The 27,095-nt window shown below is 45.2% G+C and overlaps 1 protein-coding gene across 6 annotated transcripts in view; it reads right to left on the bottom strand.

Moving 5' to 3' along the window:
- Nucleotides 1–27,095, bottom strand: part of LOC111977593 (bifunctional heparan sulfate N-deacetylase/N-sulfotransferase 2) — a 218,920-nt gene that overhangs the window by 16,352 nt on the left and 175,473 nt on the right. For 3 of the 6 annotated variants that reach the window (XM_070448492.1, XM_070448495.1, XM_070448496.1), the window contains 5 exons: nt 20,858–20,909; nt 17,135–18,858; nt 7,649–7,736; nt 7,342–7,496; nt 5,536–5,721 (listed from right to left, as the gene is read on the bottom strand). In XM_070448492.1, coding sequence (XP_070304593.1) covers nt 5,536–5,721; nt 7,342–7,496; nt 7,649–7,736; nt 17,135–18,151 — 1,446 coding nt within the window. In that variant the 5' untranslated portion in view covers nt 18,152–18,858; nt 20,858–20,909. Of the gene's footprint in view, nt 1–5,535; nt 5,722–7,341; nt 7,497–7,648; nt 7,737–17,134; nt 18,859–20,514; nt 20,726–20,857; nt 20,910–27,095 lie in introns of all 6 variants that reach the window. The other 3 variants (XM_070448491.1, XM_070448494.1, XM_070448493.1) reach the window with 3 other exon arrangements.

The raw sequence follows: 27,095 nt of genomic DNA, 5'->3' as shown, positions 1-27,095 counted from the left end.
GTAAAAAGTACATTATTTTCTTTAGGAATGTGGTGAAGTAAAAGTAGTCAAAAATAGAATTAGTCAAGTACAGATAGCAAAAAAAACTACTTAAACAGTACTTTACACCACTAGTCTTGCATGATGTCTAATTTGATGCTAATTACCATTTTCGAATCTGAAAGTAAATAGTGACGAATATATTGATCAAAGTCACCTTGTCCGAGAGAGATTTACACGGTTATCAAAACGTCACACCAGGGAAAGCCAACATGAAACAGAGACCTTTTTTTGAAGGGGTTCTAAAATCCCATATGGGAAAAATTACTGGTGAAAAAACGATTGGAACCATTTTCCTGTTTGACCGCTAGGTTTTATGGGTATTATGACGCCTACACTGTGGGGCTCTATAGGCTACATATCTTATTGTTGATGTTTGATGGCAGACTGATACCCATGGAACAGTGGCGGTCGGTGCCATTTAAGATGAGGGAGAACAATGATTTATTTATGAGCATGGCTTATTTCTATTACAGTATATTGGATGACTCATTCATTTTCCATTCACCCAGTTCAATGTAACATCGATAGGTTTAGGCTACTCACTACATGACACTCGAATTTTCCCGATACCCATCATGAGATTGCTACAACCTAGCCTATGAATGAAAGTTTACAACATAGGTGCACACCGCCCTGCACAATCTTGCCTGCATATAGCTGATCTAAGGTGTAATCATTAGTCCAACAGTTGCAAACAGTATGATTATCCCTGTTTCGTTCCTTTTGAATCTTCATATCATAACCGCTACACACAGCCTATATTTTTGTCACCATATTAGCTAACGTCAAGTCAACAACATAGCCACTAGAACTAATGCGTAAGTAAACCCACTAAAAGCATGCAGTACAGTGTACAGTTAGCAAGCAGTTTAGTAGTTACACTGGCGGGCCCTGGTGGCAATAAATGAATAAAACCAAAAGCTTACCTTGACTTGGAAGAGTTCCAGTGTTGGATAGCCATAGCCAGCTAGTCAACATAGCATGCCTTTCTGTTTGAACCGGGTGTTTGTGTAGTCTAAACTATCTAGCTGCATTCAGTAGCTAAGTAAAATTAATAAATAGCTAGCACTCCCTCTCTAGCTCTCTTACTTAATTTTAGAATAAATACATTTTGGGGAGAAGTGAAGACAGAAGTCTAGCGTTAGAGATTAGTTATATGAAGTAAACATCAACCTACAAACAAGTCTGATGACTAAATACTTGCGAGTGATGAAGAAAACTACTGCAGGGGCGCCGATGGTGTCGCCAAACCATATTTATTTGAGCCTGAGTACTGTGATCAAGAATTCAGGCAAATTGAGCTTCAGATGGCTGGCCTGGTTGTAGCCACAGAGGCAGCATCAGGACCACAGCTCCAGCCCATCCCTAGGATGAACGCAGATTGGTGGTGTAGTTGTGGTAACTGTGCGCCAATGCAGACTCATGAAGAATGCTTATGCTGCAGAGAATTTGATTAAATTACCAACTTATTGATGATGAAGAGCAGCTAGTTTCCTTTCGCGACAAATGGGATTTTGCTGCTCACATCAACACTGTTGTACTGGAATTTTTTTCCATATCCCAAAAAGAAATTGGAGACACAACCCAGTTCCAGTTGGGTCAAATGGACAGTTTTCCAACGTGTAAGTAGCTGAACTTTACTCTATTGAATGATCACTTATCATAAACCTCTATGAGCTGGACCATTGTGGGTTTATGTTTTTACATTAGCCAAACNCCATTGTGGGTTTATGTTTTTACATTAGCCAAACACTGTCAAGATATGTCTTCACATTATCACAATGTTTTTTGCATCTTTTATTTGAGTAGGATATAGGAAATACAGGCCTACATATTGAACTTGAAATAACACCTACATCTAAGAACAGCAAAGAAGAACCTGTTTTCATATTGTCAAAAAGTTATGTTATAAGTGCATGGCTGCTGCTRCAGATTCTCAAATCCACTTTGCCCTTCAATCTATAATTGTAATTCGATACAGTTCAGACTGGTCTCATACAAATTTGTTTCTGAGTGGGTCCTCTGCGATGAGACACTGGGTCCAGAAGTCCGGATTCCTCTCCCATGRTGTGTGGTAAATGCCATTGGAGTTAAATATCCTTGTGAATTGTCAAAGTTACAGGTATGTACTGCTCTCAGCCTGTGATGTGTGTTTTGTGCCAGGTTAGGTACTGTGAACTGCATAAATAAAGAATATCCATGCAAATGGACCAATAAAGCAAGTATTGTTGTTTTTATAATATATTTGTCACAAAAAATGTAATACCAAACATTCAAGCATGGTTTGTTCCTAATCAACCCCCCTAGCATAACTTTATATTATGCTAGACATAATTTATTCAAAAGTGTGATGTACGTGTGTGTGATACAATTTATAATAAAAATACATAAAGTCAATTGGGTTTATCCATTCATTCAAGTTCTTGTGCCAGTTGTTTGGAAAGTATTCAGACCCCTTCCCTTTTTCCACATTTTGTTACATTACAGTCTTATTCTAAAATTGATTAAATATGTTTTTCCCTCGTCAATGTACACACAATACCCAATAATGACAGAGCGAAAACATGTTTAGACATTTTTGCTAATAAAAWAAAAAAGTTTATTTTATTTTATTCTGACCCTTTGCTATGAGACTCGAAATTGAGCTCAAGTGCATCCTGTACCCATTGATCGTCCTTGAGATGTTTKTACAACTTGATTGGAGTCCACCTGTGGTAAACTCAATTGCTTGGACATCATTTGGAAAGGCACACACCTGTCTATATAAAGGTCCCACAGTTGACAGTGCATGTCAGAGCAAAAGCCAAGCCATGAGGTCGAAGGAATTGTCCGTAGAGCTCAGAGACAAGATTGTGTTGAGGCACAGATCTAGGGAAGGGTACCAAAAAAATGTCTGCAGCATTGAAGTTCCCCAAGAACACAGTGGCCCCCATCATTCTTAAACGGAAGAAGTTTGGAACAACCAAGACTCTTCCTAGAGCTGGCTGCCTGGCCAAACTGAGCAATCGGGGGAGAAGMGCCTTGGTCAGGGAGGTGACCAGGAACCCGATGGCCACTCTGACAGAGCTCCAGAATTCCTCTGTGGAGATGGGAGAACCTTCCCGAAGGACAACCATCTCTGCTGCACTCCATCAATCATGTTTTTATGGTAGAGTGGCCAGAGAAGCCACTCCTCAGTAAAAGGCACATGACAGCCCGCTTGGAGTTTGCCAGAAGGCACCTAAAGGATTGTCAGATCTTGAGAAACAAGATTCTCTGATCTGATGAAACCAATACTGAACTCTTTGGCCTGAATGCCATGTCATATCTGGAGGAAACTTGGCACCATCCCTACGGTGAAGCATGATGGTGGCAGCATTCAATGGCTGTTGGGAATGTTTCTTCCAGGCAAGCAGGGACTGGGCAGACGTCAGGATCGAGGGACAGTAATGAACGAGCAAAAGTACAGAAAAGATCCTTGAGGGGAAAACCTGCTCCAGATTGCTCAGGATTCAGACTGGGGTGAAGGTTCACCTTTGCAAACACTGCACAAGCCAAGACACGCGAGGAGTAGCTTCGGGAACAGTTCTCTGAATGTCTGAATGTCCTTGAGTCCTGGCCCAACCCAGAGCACCAGACTTAACCCGAATCGACATCATCCTGGAGGAAAAGCTGAATAGGCTGTGCCAGTGACGCTCAGCCATCTAACCTGACAGAGCTTGAGCAAGATCTGCAGAGAAAGAATGGAGAAACTCCCACAATACAGGGATGTGCCAAGCTTGTGTAGCGTCTCAAGAAGAAACTCAAGGCTGTAAATTGTCGCCCAAAGGCTGCTTCAACAATTACTGAGGAAAGGCTGATAACTTACTGTTAAGTGATACTTCCATTTTTAAATGTATTTATACATTTGCAATATGTATAAAAAACATTATTTTGCTTTGTCATTATGGTGGTATTGTGTGTAGATTGATGAGGGATGTTTTTTTGTTTGTTGTCATTTAGAATAAGGCTTGTAACGTAACAAAATGTGTAAGAAGTAAAAGGGGTCTAGAATGCGTTCGAATTGCAACTCTATGACAAATTTATTATTGTTATGTGTATAACCAAAGAAAACGTTCCACTAACACACAAGTCAAGTAGATACCCATGTTACTAACCTGTGTATGTAACTTTGTTATTGTTTATGAACTCATGACCCCTAATCATAGGGGGGTTACAAATAAGTGATAGACCACACTTGGGTAATCCTATACCCAGGTGGTTCCTGGAGCCAGGTATTCACACGAAGGCTATACAGTTGCCTGAACATTTTGTCATGCAAAATAAGCCATGGCTAGCACAACAACTATCAGACATGGGAAAATGTGTTGAAGTAACCAGTAGGCCAGCATCCCGGAGTCGCCTCTTCACTGTTGACGTTGAGACTGGTGTTTGGGGTACATTTAAGAAGCTGCCAGTTGAGGACTTGTGAGGCATCTGTTTCTCAAACTAGACACTCTAATGTACTTGTCCTCTTGCTCAGTTGTGCACCGGGGCCTCCACTCCTCTTTTCTATTGTGATTAAAGCCCAGTTTGCGCTGTTCTGTGAAAGATGAGTACATAGTGTGGTAGGAGATCTTCAGTTTCTTGGTAAATTCTCGCATGGAAGCCTTCATTTCTCAAGACAAGATAGACTGATGAGTTTCTGAAGAAGTACTTGTTTCTAGCCATTTTGAGCCTGTAATCGAACCCACGAATGCTGACGCTCCAGATACTCAAATAATCTCAAAGGCCAGTTTTATTGCTTCTTTAAACAGTTTTCAGCCTGTGCTAACATAATTGCCAAAAGGGTTTTTACATCGCATCAATTAGCCTTTTAAAATGATAAACTTGGATTAGTTAACACAACGTGCCATTGGAACACAGGAGTGATGGTTGCTGAAAATGGGCCTCTGTACGCCTATGTAGATATTCCATTTAAAAAATCTGCCATTTCCAGCTACAATAGTCATTTACAACATTAACAATGTCTACACTGTATTTCTGATCAATTTTATGTTATTTTAATGGACAAAAAAAAAGGACATTTCTAAGTGACCCCAAACTTTTGAACGGTACTGTATATGTCACAAAGTTTGCCCCATGAGAGTGCACATGCGCAGTTGTTGTCCATCTCCGCTGTTGTTTCAGTCGGCCACATAAAATAATTATCTAAAATAATCTCAATCATTTTAGGTGGAAAAGTACAKATTTCCTGTCTCAAAACCAATGGTACTTTTGCTAAAAAAATAGCTAATTCGGTCATACGCTTTCAATAAAACAAAGAATTTTCTCAATGGCTTGTTGACTGACAACATAGCAGAGTTAGCAGTGCACAAAGATACATCACGAGACTCATTCCAGTTCTAGACTGCAGGGAGAGAGAGGGAGAAGGCAAACTCAACCAAACTAATTTCAAGGTATGGAATCATTTGGGAAATGTGTGATTTTAGGTAAACTTCTCCTTCAATAAACTGATTGACTGCCGTGACTGACCTGGATGCCATTGTGGATGAAGCCCCTGCGGTAGCGGGCTGGTCTGAGGTGAGGATACTCCTCTGTGCTGGTCACCTTGATGCCCCACACTGACTTCCAGGCCTCGTACAGCTGGCTGTGGACAGGGTAGACCCCCGAGTGGTGGGGGGCCACAGCATAGCCCATGTCTGTAGGAATCCCATGCTCCTGGAGGGGAAGAGGGGGGTGGGGATAGATATAAGACACAGAGAGAAAGATGGATGTCAGAAGTGTCTAGGGACAGGAGGGACACCCAGAACAAATTGCAATAACAAACGTGATGATATTGCCATTTTAATGATCAATGAATGAGTCACCGTCTGCTTCAAAACGAACACGCAGCAGAAAAATTATGTGCAACTTCTCCACTGGAGGGCAACATAACCCTGCTTGGTCTACAAATCACTACACTGTAAAAAAGGCAACAGTAAGGAAGCTCAGCAGGAGCTTAAATCCTTTAGAGCAGGGCTCTCCAACCATGTTCCTGGAGAGCTACCGTCCTGTAGGTTTTCATTCCAACCCTAATCTAGCACACCTGATTCTAATAATTAGCTGGTTGATAAGATTAAATCAGGTTATATACAACTGGGGTTGGAGRGAAAACCTACAGGAGGGTAGCTCTCCAGGAACAAAGTTTGAGAGCCCAGCTTTATAGACTAACACAAATGCATCAAACTGAATGTATAGTGTGGTACCATGGCACTGTGCCCCTCGCTAGCAGAACACAGAGTGCTGGGAATGCTTAAAGCTAGAATCCGCAGTTGCTACATACATTTTTTTGACTTATAAATGAATGATACCCATTGATTTTTGAAGAATATAACTTATAAAAGCCTCATGAGCTTAGTTCAACTGTTGTACCCCTACAGAACCCAGAATATATACTTGTCTGACACAATATTAATGTATACAAACACTGTACAATTTGGTTTGACATTCGATATCGCAATGGGACTTAAACTCAAAACAACTATAAATTGTAGAAATTCCTACACAAATATTTAAAGCATTTAATGAAACAACTAAAAGATGTAAAAAACATGAAATTATTGTCCCATTTACATTGTGTAATTTATTTACGGTCCCTAACTAGCCCCACAGAGTATACAAAGTCAAACCAACTTTGCCACCGTCGCACACCGGCCAGGTGAAGTTAATTGGCGAAAAAAGTTGGCTAGCTAGCTCATTGAGACTCATTAAGCCGTGATGAAGGACCCACTAGCCTCTCTCTCCCCCCTGACCACTCAGAGACACGGTCCATCACTGTCAGTTAGAAGGGCAGCTGTATGGCAGCAGGGATTACTGAGAGGGGACGCTGCTGCTGGTTAGTATTCACCTCACACACACACCAGCTGACACCGTCTGCTCCCTGGGCCCAGGCCCCTGACTCTCAATGCCACTCACTACATCAACACGCACAGCTGCCTTGGGGGCAGCATGCTTCTCACTACATCAACAAGGCAGCCTTGGGGGCATCTTTTGCACCAATTTTATTTGGCATAGGGCCAAGTCCCCAGACTCTAACATACAATCGGAAGCACAAGGATTTTGGATGGTAGATATTATATATATATATATTCATTCATTGTGCATATGAAATGACAGGTAATTGCTCACAAGGAAAAATCCACAACGGCCAGCATCCAGGAATTCAATTACCACTCACCATTTGGATCAACAAGGCCATAATTACGATGCGTTGAGGATAAGCATACTATATACACGTCATCTTACCAGAGAGATCTATAGTATGATTAGGATGCTTGGTATCCACGGACGCCCACTCACCTGGGCAAACAGCATGTTGAGCCTCATTTGCTCAGCCAACACGCTGACGTTGTGGAACAGGTGGGGCTGCATGTGACTCCACATGTGGGGGAACCACCAGAACTCCTTCCTGTGTCTTAGCAGCATGTCATCTCCCCGGTCCTCTTCGTCTGTGCCTGGAGGGGTAGGGATGAGAAAGGGAYCAGAGAGGGAGGGAGGAGGGGGAMGGAAGGAAATAATGTGTACAGAGTTTCTCAATGACACCATCCAACTCAGAATCTACAGTGACACTGTCTAGTACAGGGTATGTTTTTCGAGATGCCCTCACCTGTGTGATAGAACTTTCCAGAGAAGCCGAGGTTGAAGGTAAAATTGGGGACCAGCATTCGCAGCTTGTTTTGCGTTTTGAGCAAGGCCTGCAAACGAGGACATGACAGAGGAATAGGATTTATATTCACAATTGCAGTTATTAGCTTTAAAAACGATCACATTGCTGACAAACTTAAAGGCCCAGAGCAGTCAAAAACATAATTTTCCTGTGTTTCATATATGTTGCCACACAATGTCGGAACAATACTTTGAAATTGTGAAAATGATAATACCTAGGGCTATTTCGGTGACCGTATTACCGCCACACCAGCGGTCACGAGTCATGAAGGCAGTCAAATACCACATGACCGTTTAGTCAATTAGGATTCTCCAAGCTCTGATGCTGCTGATGCTAAAGCGTGGTGCTAAAGCTTAAAAGGGTGTGAACGATGCTGAATGGGTGTAGACAAAGAAGAGCTCTCCAGTAGGTGTAACAAAACATTCAAGGGCCATTTTCTCAAAAGTGAGGTTACAAATGTATCAACTTTCAAAGCAGAATTACTTTCCCATTGTTCATCAACTGTAGTGTAAGATATACAATTTTCTCAGAGTTTTTACTTTTATCCAATGGAAAAAACACAATTTCAATTGTTGCTACATAAGACCGAATTGAGCCGGTCGGTCACAGATTAAATCAAGAATAGCCTGATGGGTGACAATATTAGCCTATCACTTATARATCACCTGTGAATGATGCCCAGCGTAAAACAAGAAACAATGCCATTGCAACTTTTTCTAATCCTAGTCGCACACCTCATGTAGTCTAGCCCATAGGCCTATATGTTCTGATAACTTCTTAAAATTAAGCACATTCATCCGCTTTAAAAAGGGGTGTAAAGTCTAACTGGCATACATAAACAGCGGGTGAGTTTCAAGTTTGGAGACCATAAAAAAGCACCTTTATAATAAAAGCATTACATGCATAATCGCATTTGCGTCACTTTTGATAATGGTGTTTTCCCACTAATGGAACATTCATGGTTATAGCCTACTGCCGTGTGCGCATTGCTGCGCTTYTAATGTTAAGAAATAGCCTCATAGTTTATCAACATTTTAAGCTAAACGTTCAGAGCTGTTGAGTCAGCCATATTACGTAAAAAGTTATTTTTTTATGCTAGTGGTTGTATTAATTTGAGATCTATCATATCCCACAACTGTCCCAGACTATGTTTGGAATATTTATTTATAGCACAGAATAGGTCAACTTTTGTACAATGGGGGATAGTAGATTGACATAGGATTGTGCTTTTGCTGTTCATTAGGCTTACTCATCTTGTTGGCTGACGAAAAGTAAATGTGGACCGTTCTTCCAATATCTTCAATATGCACCTCGGAATTGGATAAGAACGCGCGCAGTTGCATCGCTGATGTGTCTGTCTTCACTTGTAGCCTCTGAGAATGACCTGATCAGGTGATGGAGAGCCATGTGCGTGAGAGGTGCTTCGGAGCACGCAGCACTCCGGGAGAAGGGCACAACGCAGCACTCCGGGCCAAGGGCACAACGGCCACCGGTCGCAAAAAACAGGGATGCCGCCGGGAAGTTGAGGCATTAGGTATGCCGCCGGGAAGTTGAGGCAAAAGGGATGCCGCCGGGAAGTTGAGGCATTATCAAGTGCTTGTCAGATTGTGAATGAGAGACTGATGAAGTGTGTATAGCCTGCGCAAAAACAAAGCAGAGCTCATGCCTTTCAAGCAACTTTTATCAAATCATCATTAGTCGCATCACACAGCCTAACAATGTATGAAAAATCAAAACATATCGCCCAACGTTTGTAGGAACAACTAAAGTTACATTAATAACTCTAAATTAAGCAGATAGGAGTACATATTTATTTGTTAACGGCTCAACACAGAATAGCCGCAAGTGCGCAGTCCCTCAAATCATTTGGAGAAAATATCCTTTCCTTTCAATTCAGCTTTAATATAAAATAATGCCACAGAATTAGGAAATCTTGTCTGCTAAATGAACTACTGTAGACCATAGCCATTTGGCATAACGAGATCAGGACATAACATACGGTGCATTCGGAAAGTATTCAAACCCCTTGACTTTTTCCACATTGTTACATTACAGCCTTATTCTAAAATTGATTAAATAAAAAATGTCCCTCATCAATCTACATACAATATCCCATAACGATGAAGCAAAGGTTTGTATAAATGTTTGTCAATTCATAAAAAAACTAAAACAGAAATACCTTATTGACATAAGTATTCAGAACTTCTGCTGTGAGACTCGAAATTGAGCTCAGGTGCATCCTGTTTCCATTGATCATCCTTGAGATGTTTCTACAAATTGATTGAAGTCCACCTGTGGTAAATTCAATTGATTGGACATGATTTGGAAAGGCACACACKTGTCTATATAAGGCAAAACCAAGCCATGAGGTCAAAGGAATTGTCCGTAGAGCTCAGAGACAGGATTGTGTCGAGACACAGATCTGGGGAAGGGTACCAAAAAATGTCTGCAGCATTGAAGGTCCCCAAGAACACAGTGGATTCCATCATTCTTAAATGGAAGAAGTTCAGAACCACCAAGACTCCTCCTGGAGCTGGCCGCCCCACCAAACTGAGCAATCGGGGGAGAAGGGCCCGCAAAATACAGAGAGATCATTGACGAAAAAGCTCCAGAGCTCTCAGGACCTCAGACTGGGMAGAAGGTTCACCTTCCAAAAGGACAACGACCCTAAGCACACAGCRAAGGCAATGCAGGAGTGGCTTCGTGACAAGTCTCTGATTGTCCTTGAGTGGCCAACCCGAGTACGGACTTGAACCCGATCGAACATCTCTGGAGAGATCTGAAAAAAGTGACTCTCCCCATCCAACCTGACAGAGTTTGAGAGGATCTGCAGAGAAGAAAGGGAGAAACTTGCCAAATACAGGTGTGTCTAGCTTGTAGCGTCATACCCAAGAAAAATCGAGGCTGTTATTGCTGCCAAAGGTGCTTCAACAAAGTACTGAGTAAAGGGTCTGGATACTAATGTAAATGTGATATCATTTTTTTATACATTTGACACATTCTAAAAATCTGTTTTTGCCATCATGGGGTATTGTGTGTGGATTGATGAGGGGGAAAAATTATTGAATCAATTTCAGAACAAGGCTGTAACGTAACAAAATGTGGAAAAAGTGACGGGGTCTGAATACTTTCCAAATGCACAGGAAGCCAGGAGAAGCAAAATGTGTTTCTATTAATTAAGGGTCAATTACCGTGAGACAGACAGTTATTTAAAATCAAATAAAATGTTATATGACACTTGCGTCGAACTCAACGGGTGTAGAAATGACCGTGAAATGCTTACTTAAAAGCCCTTTAAGAAAATAGAGTTAAATAAACTAATAAGCTATATACTGGGGGTACCGGTACCGAGTCAATATGCAGGGGTACAGGTTAGTCGACTAGGCATAGATAATAAACAGCGAGCAATGTAAAAAGAAGGGGGGGGGGGGGTTATTGTCCTGGTACCACACTGCCAGCTTGTTGACCTCCTCCCTATAGGCTGTCTCATCATTGTCGGTGATCAGGCCTACCACTGTTGTGTCATCAGCAAACTTAAGGATAGTTTAGGAGTCGTGCTTGGCCACACAGTCATGGGTGAACAGGGAGTACAGGAGGGGACTAAGTACACACCTCTGAGGGGCCCCAGTGTTGAGGATCAGCGTGGCAGATGTTGTTGCCTACCCTTACCACCTGGGGGCGGCCCGTCAGGAAGTCCAGGATCCAGTTGCAGAGGGAGGTGTTTAGTCCCAGGGTCCTTAGCTTAGTGATGAGCTTTGAGGGCACTATGGTGTTGAACGCTGAGCTGTAGTCAATGAACAGCATTCTAACATAGGTGTTCCTTTTGTCCAGGTGGGAAAGTGCAGTGTGGCGTGCGATTGGGATTGCGTCATTTGTGGATCTGTTGGGGCAGTATGTGAATTGGACTGGGTCTAGGCTAGGGTTTCCGGGACGATAGTGTTGATGTGAGCCATGACCAGCCTTTCAAAGCACTTCATGGCTACCGACGTGAGTGCTACAATGTGGTAGTCATTTTGGCAGTTTACCTTCACTTTCTTGGGCACAGGGACTATAGTGGTCTGCTTGAAACATGTAGGTATTACAGACTCGGCCAGGGAGAGGTTGAAAATGTCAGTGAAGACACTTGCCAGTTGGTCCGCGCATGCTTTGAGTACACGTCCTGGTAATCTGTCTGAATGTTGACCTGTTTAAAGGTCTTGCTCACATCGGCTACAGAGAGCGTGATCACACAGTCGTCCGGAACAGCTGGTCTTCTCATGCATGCTTCAGTGTTGCTTGCCTCGACGCGAGTATAAAAGGCATTTAGCCTGTCTGGTAGGCTCAAGTCACTGGGAAGCTCGCAGCTGAATTTCCCTTTGTAGTCCATAATAGTTTGCAAGCCCTGCCACATCCGACGAGCATCAGAGCCGGTGTAGTATTAATCAATCTTAGTCCTGTATTGATGCTTTGCCTGTTTGATGGTTCGTTTGAGGGCATAGCGGGATTTCTTATAAGCGTCCAGATTAGTGTCCCTCTCCTTGAAAGCGGCAGATCTAGCCTTTAGCTCAGTGCGGATGTTGCCTGTAATCCATGGCTTCTGGTTGGGATATGTAAGTACGGTCACTGCTTGACAATCACCAGCTGACAAAATTTTGTAACCGCCACAGCCCTAATAATACCCTTTTAGTGTAAGAGCTGTTTGAAAAGACTGCATGACATTGCAGCCTGTTTTGGCGGGATGATGCTTTGGCCTGCCTGGTGAGACCAAAAAGAAAGAGAGTTCCAAACCTCTCTGCCAATAACAGCTAGTTTTCAGTTTTCCCCTTCCCACTCAGACCACGCTCAGACAGTCCTTGCAAAATGCTTGCTTGAGAAATCGGTCTTTGCTAAGAAGCTATTTTTGTTTGTTTTTGACCACTTTAATTGAAAACAATCACAGTAAGGTCCTTAATTGTTACCAGGAAATTATTTGATATTGAGACAAAAAACATCTACATTGGGCCTTTAACCACTAGATTGAATACAACAAAATGCAGATGCATCATACAAGTCCGAGTGGAAAGACGTAATAAATAAATAAAAATATCTACTGTACCCATAAAGGGTAAAAAAATGTGCACATGTTGGGGTATTGTAAAGATTTTAATGGGATTGCAAAGCAACCCGCGGAGCCCTGGAGTCCTGTTCAACAAATTCCCCAAACCGTCACACTTTATCAGCTATATCAGATGACTACAGCAGCATCCTCACACAAATCACAGCATGGGGAAAGAGATTGCTACTCTGCCTCCACATATCAACCCAGAGCTGCAGAGCTATGCACTTTACCTCSACTGTTCAAACCTCTGGGAGAGAGATAGCAGCTGTACCTGATAAGACCCAATCGCTGACTTATTTAAAGAGGTACTGATGTCCTTGAGCATGTGTGCATTCACTGTTTGTTTTCCTTGCAGATTAGGATGAGTGTTTGTGGGGTCTGTGTGTGTGTTTGTGTGTGCATGGAAATATGATCCATGTCTCAGTATTGGCTGCCTAAGAGCACCTGAGGTTTGCTGACAGAGATATGTCTCCCCACAGACATATCAAGACATAATTCATGTCTGATGACAAGCAGCGATCAGTAACTGAACAGCAGCATCTGATATCTTCTCCGTCTCCTCCAGCACCACAACAACTGCTCCTCTTCTTCAAAAGTCCTTCAGTGTTTCTGAGGAGGACATGCGGGACAGAGAGGCGAAACCAAACAGGGGGATGAGGTATGGGGCATTGTCCTGTGGGCACACAGACAGAACTTGGTGCCAGCCTGGAAAATAAGAGTAGAGGTAGGGAGAGCTGGGGTACGCAGAAGGGCAGATGGACAGAATGAGGTTGGGGTATAAGGGTTGGTCAGGGGGCCCTTGTCAGTCAGTCTCCACTGCAACTGATCTCCACCGTCTGTGTGCGCTTCTATTTCTTCTTCAGATCATTGACCTCAATATGCTTGAATTGTCTTGAGAAAAATCTAAAGACACTGTYAATTCCCCGGGCTGGCTAAAAACCTCACCCTGCAGTGATGATCTGACTTAAGCCTCTGGGCATTGGCTGACCCTACCTTAGACTGTCAACAGGACTCCCACCTGGCCTGCATAACAGGAGGATGATGAAAGGGGACATGGCCAAGGACAAACATCAGCAGCTGCCATTTACCATATGGGCAGAGAAATATAAATGCCAATTTAAGATGCTAAGGTGAGAGAGTACCCATCCAACCGGAGTGAATATGGATGCACTCCAAGTGCACTGTATGTAAATTCAACCATCTAAAGCAAATAGAGTATCGCTGACGTTACATCGAAGGAGTCAACCATATCAAATGCACCYTGGAAAAGTGAACAGGGGTATGCGTGTATGGGAAATCAGCTTTAGTGTTTAGGAGTCTGAGGCTGCACCCCCAGAGTGAGAATAGACGAGATTAGTGGTCCATTAATGCATCAGCATGCTTCAGTTCGGCTGGTGGCTAGCCGAACGAGTGATAGGCAAATCGAACGAGTGTGCTCGAGTGTGCAGTCGCGCAATTATAAATCCAACTAAGATGTTTGGTGCAGTATTTCTAAATTTGCCTGAAAACGAGTCGTCTCTCGTTGAATGACAACAAAGACTTTACTGAAGAATTCCTATTGTTGACCAATCACTGACGAAGGGGCGTAGACTTCGGGTACCGACTTCAGCTTGCCTCAAGAAAAAAAATGTGACCAAACAATCCCCCCAAAAACGTACCTAAGTCCAAAACAAACAAAAACGTCACAAAATGTCATCATAATATATGCACAAACTCTTTCAAAGTGTTTCGGCTGGGAAGCATGRGGACGCCTTTAGCCATGCCTTGTTTATGCCCTGCTACTCGCCTCACAACTGCTTGAGGTGATTAAAGCTGCTTTGTTGAACAGGAGGCCAGGTGGTAGTGCAGGAAGGCAACAAAGCAGTAATTAAACTATAGTCTGCATGGCAAAGGCCACAACATTTTACACCATGTCAGGACAGGTGGAAGAAACCTGACCAAAATCGATGAGATTATCAACGCCCCTGCCCAGCTAGAGCTGTCCCGGTCAACTGTAAGTGCTGTTATTGTGAAGTGGAAACATCTAGAAGCAACAACGGCTCAGCTGCGAAGTGGTAGGCRACACAAGCTCACAGAACYGGACWGCCAAGTTCTGTAWCGGGTGAAATTTGTCTGTCCTCGGTTGCAATACTCACTATGAGTTTCAAACTGCCTCTGGAAGCAATGTCAGCACAATAACTGCTCGTTAGGAGCTTCATGAAATGGGTTTTCATGGCTGAGCAGCCGCACACAAGCATAAAATCACCATGTGCAATGCCAAGCGTCGGCTGGAGTGGTGTAAAGCTCGCAGCCATTGGACACTGGCGCAGTGGAAACGCGTCTGACGGACGAATCTGAGTTTGGTGGATGCCAGGAAAACGCTACCTGCCCCAATGCATAGCGGCAACTGTAAAGTGTTGTGGAGGAAGAATAATGGTCTAGGGCTGTTTTTCATGGTTTGGGCTAGGCCCATTAGTTCCAGTGAACGGAAATCTTAAAGCTACAGCATACAATGACATTTTAGACGATTCTGTGCTTCCAACTATGTGGCAACAGTTTGTGGAAGGTCCTTTCCTGTTTCAGCATGACAATGCCCCCGTGCACAAAGCGAGGTCCGTACAGAAATGGTTTATCAAGATCGATGTGGAAGAACTTGACTGGCCTGCACAAGAGCCCTAATCTCAACCCCATCGAACACCTTTGGGATGAATTGGAAAGCCAACTGCGAGCCAGGCCTACTCCCCAACATCAGTGCCCGACCTCACTAATGCTCTTGTGACTGAATGGAAGCAATCCCAGCAGCAATGTTCCAACATCTAGTGGAAAGCCTTCCCAGAAGAGTGGAGGCTGTTATAGCAGCAAAGGGGGGACCAACTCCATATTAATGATCATGATTTTGGAATGGGAAGTTCGACAAGCTGGTGTCCACATACTTTTGGTCATGTAGTATATAACTGTCTGGATCAATATGCTGTGGTGAAAACGTAATTTGGAAAGACATCAAATACATTTCAGCATCTTTAACACATTAGAAAGTGGTAAGTGGTTCCATTGACTTGATGCTCGAGAGACCAAGTTGGCCAATTCCTTTCAGAGAGGACCACTTCTGTTCAGAAGATTGAGGTGAGCAAAATCAATGGGCCATTCTTCCGACTACACTACCTTGGCTGTTCTATTCTGTGCTCCACAATTAATCCATATATACWCGTAATGTAATGTTGCTTTCTCCATTTAGAGAATGGCCTCAAAAGCATGTACCTGACTCGGCTGCCTGAGACGTCAATGGTCTATTAGTCATACAATTTCCACAGGAGCAATTAAGCAGAAATGTTTAACCGGTGGTGTGATAACTAAACACAGCGGCGGTGCCAACAGTACATTTTCTCCTTCCATATGCCCTTATTTATGCAACTGCCTGGTACCAACCCTGTCAGGTTTAGTTGATGACAGGCTCATTAACTGACTGAACGACTCGTGGTTGCCCTGTACCTCCCCCTGCCCACCCCCCTACCACTCGTGGGGAAGGAGACACGCTCGGAGTGAGCAGGTCCCTTTTTGCTGAAGCGACAAGTTTGCCCCCTTGTACCGTCCCCCATTACTCTCTAAACTGCATCCCTGTTATCAGTGCTAAATCCTAATTAATACTCCTATTATTTCCCATTAATTGTGTTAATTTAGTTTGATGCATTTGGCAGAGTGGCCCTCCAGGCAACGTGGCTCGCTTTTCTGCATTGCAAACTGCTGACGCGGGTTAAATGTGTTCAACAGCTATATAGAGCGGCGAGAAAACCCATTAAGAGAGCTGTGATGTACTGGAGACTCTCACACATCTGTTTTTGTCACTTCAAATAAGGTTTTGATTAAGACTGGAAAAGCCTTAACGTCGTCCAGTGGTGGTTTTCTCAAAGTGAAGAGAACACACGTAAATCTATTTGACACAGTAGCATGCTAACAACCAGATAAAAGACTTACGAGACTAATGGCAGAAGAGACAGATCCTGTTGCGATTCATCCTAATAAACGCTAGCCTTTATTTGGCCTTGCCTTAGAAGCAAGTCACACCTTACGGAGAATGGCATTGGAAATCAATATGTTCAACCGTGTGTCCCATGGTGCAAGGAGTAGGAAAGACGCACTTTCTTAAAATCCTCAAAGGGTGCTTTAACAGAAACATCTACACTTGTTAAGGTGACAGACTGAAATAATCTTCCTTTTTGGAATAGTCTGTGTTTCCTCGTGATTAATAATCTTTACACAATCTTAATTACCACTGACAGTGAACCTAGGCAAATGAATTGAGCCTCACATACAGGCCTACCATGAGAGCAGAGAGGGAGAGTGTGAGAGAAAGAAAGACCGAGTGAACCCACCTCTACGTCGGTCACCTTCATGCGGGTGCCCTCCTTGCCCACGAAAATGTCGTCCACGTCCACCAGCAGGTGGCGCTCCAGCGAGAGGCAGAGCCGCTTGCCCGTCAGGTAGGCGATGGCGTCCACAAACACCAGCTTGTGCAGCCAGTAGGACAGGTTGTTTCCAAACAAGACCCTCTGGATGCTGTCGTGAAGCCCCAGGTCCTGGACCACGGTGGAGTGCATAGCCCTGAGTGGCCCCAGGTGGGCCAGGGCGTCAGAGGACTTGGTGCTGGCCAGGAGGACAGGCTCGTAGGTGGAGTGGTTGGACTGGAACACGGTCCAGTCGTCCCCGGGAAGGGGGCCCTGCTCCACCTCATTAGGTCTGGTGATGTAAAGCAGAGGGGCGTTGGGGTTGATGCGGTAGTCCCTCAGGCCCAGGTGGGAGTGCAGAAAGAGAGGGAAGCCCTTGAGTTGGGCGCTGAGCAGCGAGTTCTCGTTGGCCTTGAAGAAGCCGATGATGCCTACACTGTACTCCACGCAGTACTTGTCCAGCAGGTCGCGGTTCCAGGCGTCCAGGTTGACGTACTTCAGCAAGTTCTCGTAGATAACGAGGGCGTATCGGCCGCGGTTGCGCTCAGTCAGCGTGGGCATGTCTCCCTTCCCCGGGGCGATCTCGGTGCGGTAGCGGAATCGGCTGGACTCCAGGATGGCCACGATCTCCTGGCCCAGCTGAGAGTAGATGCTCTCTACAAACACCAGCACCACCGGGTCCGTGCGAGAGTTGTCCATGGCCTTTACCTGGCGCAATCGACCCGAGCGAGGCAGGAAGAGGGGCTCCCGCTGCCCCCCTCCCACAGCCACCCCCCCGCAGTCACTGAAGGGCAGCGGGGGTGCCTCCTTGATCTTGGGGCTGTTGCTGACGTAGTAGGCCAAGAAGGCCATGGAGAGGAGGCAGAAGACGATGAGCACCAGGATGAGGCGATGGAGCTCCAGTTGCCTGACGCCCCGCAACAGCTTCCACAGGCTGGCCACCATGGCCGCAGCACGACAGGGGCAGAGCAGAAGGCAGCGCCGGGGACAAACAGCAGCGTGGCACAGCAGCTGACAGGGACACAAGAAGAGGAGGAGGGGGAGGGTTGAGCTCCAGACACTGGCACCAAGCTGTGCTGAGGAATAGCCATTTACTCTAGGTCACCATGGCCCGCATAGCCCATGACTCTCCGTCTGGGGCCCTGCTCGTCTCTCCACCTCTCTGGATGCAGGACGCGCTGCCTGCCTGGCTGGCTGCTCTGACTCAGTCTGCGCTGGACTTAGGGCTCCCTCTACCTCTGCACTCTCCTCCCTCTCTCTCTCTTTCTCCCAGGCTCGCCCGTCCGCCGCTCTGCTACCGAAGAGGATTGGGTTTCTCTCTCTGTGTGTTCCTCACACTCCTCCTCCTCCGCTCGCTCCCCTCCTCTTGGCGGATCTCTCTCCTCTCTCCGTCACGGAACACCACACCACTCCCTTGTACACATGTAAACACGGCCGTTATCAGGAGACACTGGTTGTATCTCGACCCTATCGTGGGTGTGTAGCTCCTGCTCTCAGGTTCTGTGTGTGTGTGTGTGGCTGTACTGCTGTGCGTGTGCGTTACGTTCAGCAGCTTCTCGGCTGGGGGTCGGTGGGGCTGGGGCGCAGCCCTGAACACTGCCCCCTGTGGAGGCCCAGCCTGCTCATCTTGGGGGCGGCAGAGGGGAAAAAGCCTGAAGGAGGGGCAGAAAGAAAGAGAGAGAGAGAAAGAGAGAGAAGGAGTAGGGTTAGTGCACATCAGATCACACCATGTTCTCGTATCCAAAATGTGTCCTCAGGATAATGTCTTTCTCATGACAACGTAAAACAGAAATCGAAGGAAAAGTGGTGAAGCAGGGCCAACAAAGACAGCAATTCAATTAAAAGTACAAATACATGTTAACTTGACATTGATATACAAAAATMATTTGTTTGCACTTTCAAAAACTGCTCAGCTAACAGCATAATAAATCAAAGGCAGTTATAAAACCTTAAGGGTGTAACTTCCTGTCGGACTGAGTTGTTCCAAGTGGGTACACGTCGTCTGCTTGCTGACAGTGGCCCAAAACCCTACGTCTTCAGAGAACAAGTCGGAACATGAGGCAGGGTCAGTTGACTGATCATCTGATTTTATGATGTTTCCATATGGCCTAAAAATTGCAGCCTCGTGAATTTCCCACCAGGTCCCCTCCCCCTACTCAAAACCAGGCCATCTCCGAAGCCCTGTGTCATGAACACATTTTCTCATGGAGCCCAAAATAGCCACGCCAGAACCTGAACCAGAACCTCCTCCCGCACTCTCTTCCTCCACAAAGATAGCGTTACAGGTGTGAAAGGAAAACTCTGACCTTAAACGTGAATGATTATATGGCTGTGTGGGTGGGTGGCTGAGGGTGTTCACAATCTCAAATGTGGGCCAACGCTGCACAGCACCAGATTTTGTTTACGATTGCAGCCGGTCTCACACAGGGCGCACAGTGGTAGCTCCGGAGGGGGGGGGGGGGGGGTCAAGAGCACAATGCCGCGAGAGCTGCTCACTGACAGTGTGTTAGTAAACTGGGAAATATCTCCAGAACAACACCTGCCTTAAATGGGAGCCACCGAAGATTTAAGCCATTCCACCTGCAGTGGGCTGGGGTTGATTCCACTGAGACCAGGTTACGAAACTAGCTCCCGCAAATCCATACAGCAGCAGTGAAACAGTGTCGCAGTCCCTGTAGACTGGCTGGATCATTTATCACTGTGGGGGAACTGGAAGAAGCCAACATGGCGCTACAGTGCAAATACAAATATGTGGTTAACTGCAAAGAGCAAAACAAGTAGCCCATATCAGTTCGTTATTAACAAAAAAAACAGACATCGAGTCCGAAGCCAAGACAGACTCTCACAGCCCTGCATTATAAACAGGATGCTGCAATCTATCAAAGTTTCCCTGACATGATCAATGTCATCCACCATGCCCCTGGGCAAGCACTTAAAGGATCATTTTTCTCTCAGAAGTGCTAACTAAGCCTTGGCTTTGACAAAGGCACCTTGACCGAGAGAAACAAAGACAGAGTAAAACACAGAGGGAGATGAACACGCAGCCAGAGAGAGAGATCCAGAATGGACAATGAGGAGTGACAAAGAAAAAGGTAAGCAAGAACTTGAGGAAGGAGAGAGAAAGATCTTGACAGAGATCCCCCCCTGACTATGATGTAACAAGAGAAACCCTCATGGTGCTTCCGCTCTGAACCCCCTGCATCCCCCAGCCCTCCGTCCCGGACCTCCCTCAACGCAGACCCAACCCATCAGCCTCAGTGTGAACGGGGGGGCATCCTGCTCTATTCTTAGCCTGAGAACAGCCTCACCTCGTTGACCACTTCCCCTCCAACTGGCTGCAGGGAGACAAATCACAACAACACAGGGTCCTCCTCCTCCTCCCACAGGGGCACAGAGACTGGGTGAGGAGGCGGCACTGGGTTGGGCGGGCTAACGAAGGGAACGATGGGTCAGTGTCACCTTGTCCTCTGAAGTAATGTTTTGTTACTACTGCTCTCTGTAGAGAGGTGGTGGTCATACCTGGAAAAGTATGGAGGGGGGTTAATAACGACTAGGGTAAGGATCTGACTGAGACTGTGGGGTAAACAATGGTATATAAGAGGTGATAGGTTTGAGGTGGTGTTATGACAGGAGGAAGCAGAGAGGTCTCACCTGAAAAAAGGCGTGTGTGTCTTATCTGATGAGGTCGGTCAGGCAGGAAAACCTGTGAGGGAGAGAGCAGAAAGAAAGAGAATATGAGAATGCAGTGCTGAGATTTCCCCATCTAAAGAGTAGGTGTTCAGTGTATCTTCTATCTACATAGTGCCCAGTCATCCTCCCAGCCACACAGACAAGCCTTCGGGTAAGAGAGAGAAAAACAGAAAGAGACAGAGCGTTTGACCCTGAACACAACCCCGAGTCCCACAGGGCTCCCAGTGAATCTGACAGATTTTACAGCTGACATTTAAGACAGAAACCGGCCCCAAGAGCAGGTCCAGGACTGTTAAGCCCAACGATGTGGGGGAGAGGAGAGGGAAATGAGCTGGTCACTGACCATTTCATACCAAGGCCAAACTGATTCATTGAGCTTCCTGCTCCACTCCTCCTTATATAGTTTATAGAGAGCGCTCCCTTCCAGCTGCCTCCTGTCAGTAGCAGTGGCCCTGGGGCTATCGCCCTGAGCAGCTTATAAAGCCTAAATGCTGAGGCTGCAGACSGCTGGAGGAGCAGGCTTGAACCGTATTAGGTCCTCCTCCTCACCACGGGCTAGTCTGGCTCACACTGGGGAGGGAGGACTAAACCACAGAGAGAAGGAGAGACTCCGACTACTAATCCCACAGACCCCCACCCTGCTACAGACTGGATCAGCAGACACAAACAGGGCAGCAAGTGGGAGCTGGGGAGGTATGTGGGGGGGGGGTTCTCTCTCAAAGGTGTGTGAAAGAGAGATAAAGTGCGCAAGAGAGTATATTGGGCATCAAAAACAAACTGAGCAAGCTCATCCTGAACGAGCGCCGATCTGGAACATAAAGCCCACAGAGAGATTTTTCCTAGAAAGAAAGGTAAGCCTTTCTCTTTCAAAGCCTCTCCTTATTTTACTGCATCCTGACTATAGAAGCTACAGTATATAGAAAGGCATGCAGATAAAGAGTGGAAATGAGGGGACTCTGACGACCTCTATCACAGGACCAGATGGGTTCCTGGGTTGGAAAGTCCCTGATAATACTTCAAATCACACAGAGCATTACATACCAAACTATCCATATGCCGGACAGATGCCCTGTAATTAATTATGGTAGTTTAAATTATTGATGTATTTTCTTTACACTTGGAAGAGTGCAGTCATGTGTTTTTAGATGAGGCGAGATAACACAGGGAAGCAGAGGGCAGAGGGAATGACAGATCAGACGATAACAGATGTTATTTGATATAGAAAGGATTTAAGAATGCTGCCAGATTGTATGATAGCGAATAAGGCTTCAGTCTACGTAAGCACACACACACACACACACACACACACACACACACACACACACACACACACACACACACACACACACACACACACACACACACACACACACACACACACACACACACACACACACACACACACACACCATTGCAGTCCTACACCTGGGTGTGCTCTTACGAGCGTCTCTATTAAGGACCAGCATGCATCCTGTCCACACCATTCGACTGACCCCTGACCTGAGGCTACGGTGTACCAGAGGGCCCGGTGGGAGGCCGCTGTTTCTACTGGTGCCTCACATTCCACAGATCCATCCAGGCAAGATGATGAGGAGTTGACCTAAGACACAGGTCTAGGATCAGATTACCCTACCCTAATAACTTTAACCATGGAGGGGGGACGGGGGACGGACGCACTACTTACATCATTGTCTAGTGTGTGGTCCCGTGTGGCTCAGTTGGTAGAGCATGGCGCTTGCAACGCCAGGGTTGTGGGTTCATTCCCCACGGGGGGACCAGGATGAATATGTATGAACTTTCCAATTTGTAAGTCGCTCTGGATAAGAGCGTCTGCTAAATGACTTAAATGTAAAATGTAAATGTCTAGTGGCAACAACTTCATCCTACCAAGTCAGTACATTCAATGCAGGAACCCACCGGTAGGGGGAGATAGGCCCACAGTAACACAATGATTGGGCTCCTTTGAAGGCAACAGGAGAGAAGGGCAGGGGACTGTTATGTGGCCCCAGGGGTGTCTTATTTATTCACTCACAGGTGCGCTGCCTCATGGTCAGTCTAACCTATGACTTATCCATCCAACACTTACAAAGAGCCTAACTGGAAGCCCTGATAAATGGGGTAAAAAAAGCYAAGCCTCAAATTGCATTTTGTGAGGGCCAATGGCAAGACTGAGTGCAATAGACTTAAAATGCTGCTCTTGGAGATCCAGGTTTAAACAATTAAATACTTTAAGTGGAGGTTACCATGAATATTTATCTCCTAAATAAGGCATAGGGTTCTTAGATTAGGGTACATGGCTGGCCTGAATTGAATCGGATAAATTGAGAGAAACTGTATATGTGTGTGTAATTCACCCAGCCGAAAGGATGTATCGAGAAGCCTGCTGCGTTGATCAGATGCATGTCCATCTACTGGAATATCAAGAGAGACGAGAACCACTGTGTTTGCTCTGTGAACCAAAAAGCAGACGGAACAAAGGGAAGAAAGGAAAACATGAAGTCCTCCCCCTCTTCAACCCTCCTCTGTTCGGACCCCGGGGTCATGCACCCAAAAGCCCAATCAGAGGAATGCTGACCATCAAATTCCGGGAGGCAATGCACTCCCTCCCTCTCTCCATCCATCCATCCCCCTAAGGGGTTCCAACTGAACAGCACGCCCGGTAGACTGTGAGCAGCGCTGACACCCAACATGAAACAAGCAGGCAGGAGCGTCGGTTGTATTTCTCTGCACGTTTGTTCCTTGTTGTTGAGTGATCTTGGAATAAGGTTGTTCAGCAACGATGAGAGCGACAGATCTGCCGGATTTCCCCAGTGTTACATGAAAGCTGAACTCTGTGTGTGTTTGTTTAGCGGGTTATGAATTTGTATGAGGGTCAATAGAAGAGCTCTCTCCTCTCTCATACCGCAGGACTATAATGTAGTGTTCTGGACTCAGATAAGTCCCTCTTTTCATTCATTTTCTCCTTCGTTGCCATGGAGTTTGTCTGGCTTCAAACACTGTGGATATCTTCTCTTTAGCTGGAGGCCAGGCAAGGAGTCTATGGTAATAGATAGATTAGAACATGCTCGCCTATATATTTTTTTATAATCATATAAACTTTGGGCATTAAAACTGGGCCGTTTTCCCAGATACAGATTAAAACTAGTCATGGACTTAAAGTCAATTACAATGTAGATTCTCCATTGAGAATGCTTTTTAGTTTGGGACTAGGCTTTATCCGTGTCTGGGAAACCGGCCCCAAGGGTGCTACAAAGCCCATGAAAGCAAAAAAAAGTGGTAATCTATAGTATTTTAAATAGTACCTATCAGCTAATGTTCAACTACAACACGTTCACAATTGAGTGCAGTAATAAAACAGCAAAGGTCAACATCTAAAGGAAATGATAGTTAATAGATGGAGTTCATAGAAAAACCACGAACAATGATCCAACCATTCTGATCATTATCTCTTCCTGACTAGCAACGCTCTATTGGAGTTATGAGTAGATCATAACACGGACTGCTATGTGAGCCAGCACCGACTGTTATAAACTCAGCAAAAAAAGAAACATCCTCTCACTGTCAACTGCGTTTATTTTCAGTAAACTTAACATGTGTAAATATTTGTATGAACATAAGATTCAACAACTGAGACATAAACTGAACAAGTTCCACAGACATGTGACTAACAGAAATGGAATAATGTGTCCCTGAACAAAGTGGGGGTCAAAATCAAAAGTAACAGTCAGTATTTGGTGTTGCCACCAGCTGCATTAAGTACTGCAGTGCATCTCCTCCTCATGGACTGCACCAGATTTGCCAGTTCTTGCTGTGAGATGTTACCCCACTCTTCCACCAAGGCACCTGCAAGTTCCCAGACATTTCTGGAGGGAATGGCCCTAGCCCTCACCCTCTGATCCAACACGTCCCAGARGTGCTCAATGGGATTGCGATCCGGACTCTTCGCTAGCCATGGCAGAACACGGACATTCCTGTCTAGCAGGAGGGTCAACCCTCCAGGATGAGCCTGCAGGAAGGGTACCACATGAGGGAGGAGGATGTCTTCCCTGTAAGCACAGCATTGAGATTGCCTGCAATGACAACAACCTCAGTCCGATGATGCTGTGACACACCGCCCCAGACCATGATGGACCCTCCACCTCCAAATCGATCCCGCTCCAGAGTACAGGCCCCGGTGTACGCTCATTCCTTCGACGATAAACGCGAATCCGACCATCTCCCCTGGTGAGACAAAACCACGACTCGTCAGTGAAGAACACTTGTTGCCAGTCCTGTCTGGTCCAGCGACGGTGGGTTTGTGCCCATAGGCAACGTTGATGCCAGTGATATCTGGTGAGGACCTGCCTTACAACAGGCCTACAAGCCCTCAGTCCAGCCTCTCTCAGCCTATTGCGGACAGTCCGAGCACTGATGGAGGGATTGTGCGTTCCTGGTGTAACTCGCGTGCAGTTGTTGTTGTCATCCTGTACCTGTCTGCAGTGTGTGTGTTCGGATGTACTGATCCTGTGCAGGTGTTACACGTGGTCTGCCGATCAGCTGTCCGTCCTGTCTCCCTGTAGCGCTGTCTTAGGCGTCTCACAGTACAGATATTGCAATTTATTTCCTGGCCACATCTGCAGTCCTCATGCCTCCTTGCAGCATGCCTAAGCACGTTCACGCAGATGAGCAGGGACCCTGGGCATCTTTCTTTTGGTGTTTTTCAGAGTCAGTAAAAATGCCTCTTTAGTGTCCTAAGTTTTCATAACTGTAACCTTAATTGCCTACTGTCTGTAAGCTGTTAGTGGCTTAATGACCGTTCCGCAGGTGCATGTTCATTAATTGTTTATGTTTTATTGAATAAGCATGGGAAACAGTGTTAAAACCCTTTACAATAAAGATCTGTGAAGCTACACGGATTTTTACGAATTATCTTTGAAAGACTGAAAAGGGACATTTTTTTTTTTGCTGAGTTTAATAAAATGTATTTCCCATTTCAGCGTATGATAGAAAGACAGAGGGAGCTCTTCTCATAGACTGGAAACACGAGATAATTACTGTAAGCTTTTAGTTTAGGTCTTTCCATTTATGGTGACTTAGTTCAACTTGATTACCTTTGACTAGCAAATGTTTCACAAAACTCTCCCCTCCTGTCATTCAATAGCTTGATAGTTCCTGGGAAGCAATGAACACACACAGCACTGGCAGGCATGGCTTTGTTAGCCAGATGGACGGCTAAAAAATATCTATATTGAGTTTGAGACCATGGTCTTAGTTGAGAGGACAGAAGAGGAACACCAAGACCGCTCGGTGCGCTGAGAGAGACGAGGAAAAAATGATTCCTCTCTTCATCATCAGCCTCCCAGAGAAAAACATTCAAATATAATCTCCCTCATTAAAGCAGACTAAATATTTAAAGATTAGAGATGGCACTTCATTAACCTTTGCAACTATAGGGGGTGCTGTTCGCATTAGCATATTTGTGTCTCCAAATTAAACTGCCTCGTGCTAAATTCTTGATCGTACAATATGCATATTATTGTTATTATTGGATAGAAAACACCTTCTAGTTTCTATAGAAGTTGGAATTTTGTCTCTGAGTGGTACAGAACAATATCTAAGCACTTTTCATGACAGGGTTCAGATTTCAAGAATTTTTACCTCTGATCTGGGGTCTGTTTTTAAGGCGACAGTGAATGCTATGAAGAAACCGACACTGCCTACGTCTTCCTCTGGGTGTCTGTACGTCATCACGTTTTCAATGAAGTCGATGGACGTTCACAGCCATTATAAATGAACAAAAATGTACAGAGACCGTCCTTTCTCAATGTGCGCCTCAAGCGTGAAGGCATCGGACCTGTCTCGTTCCAAATCGTTTTCTAACAGCAATATTTCTCGCGGTCAGTTTTCAGTCGTTATAGTTGTTAAAAACATCATAATGTAGTTAATTTGAGCCGTTTTATATCAATTTATATCCGTTTAGTGCGATTTTGAGGAATTTCTTTGTTGTGCGTTCTGAAAGTTTGGACACGTTTTAGGGAGTCGGTCGTTGGTGGTGGACATTTCGAAGGACAGAGGACATCTATCGACCAAAAGACGTTTATAACATAGAAAGGATACATTGCCCAAGAATATGATGGAAGAACAGCTCAAAGTAAGCAATATTTAATATGATAAACCGTGTTTCTGTCGAAATATTTTAACCGCATAATTCGCCATTTTG

The sequence above is a fragment of the Salvelinus sp. IW2-2015 genome, linkage group LG18, assembly GCF_002910315.2.
Source record: "Salvelinus sp. IW2-2015 linkage group LG18, ASM291031v2, whole genome shotgun sequence".
NCBI classification, from domain to species: Eukaryota; Metazoa; Chordata; class Actinopteri; order Salmoniformes; family Salmonidae; genus Salvelinus; species Salvelinus sp. IW2-2015.
This window is presented reverse-complemented; position numbering and strand designations above follow the sequence as displayed.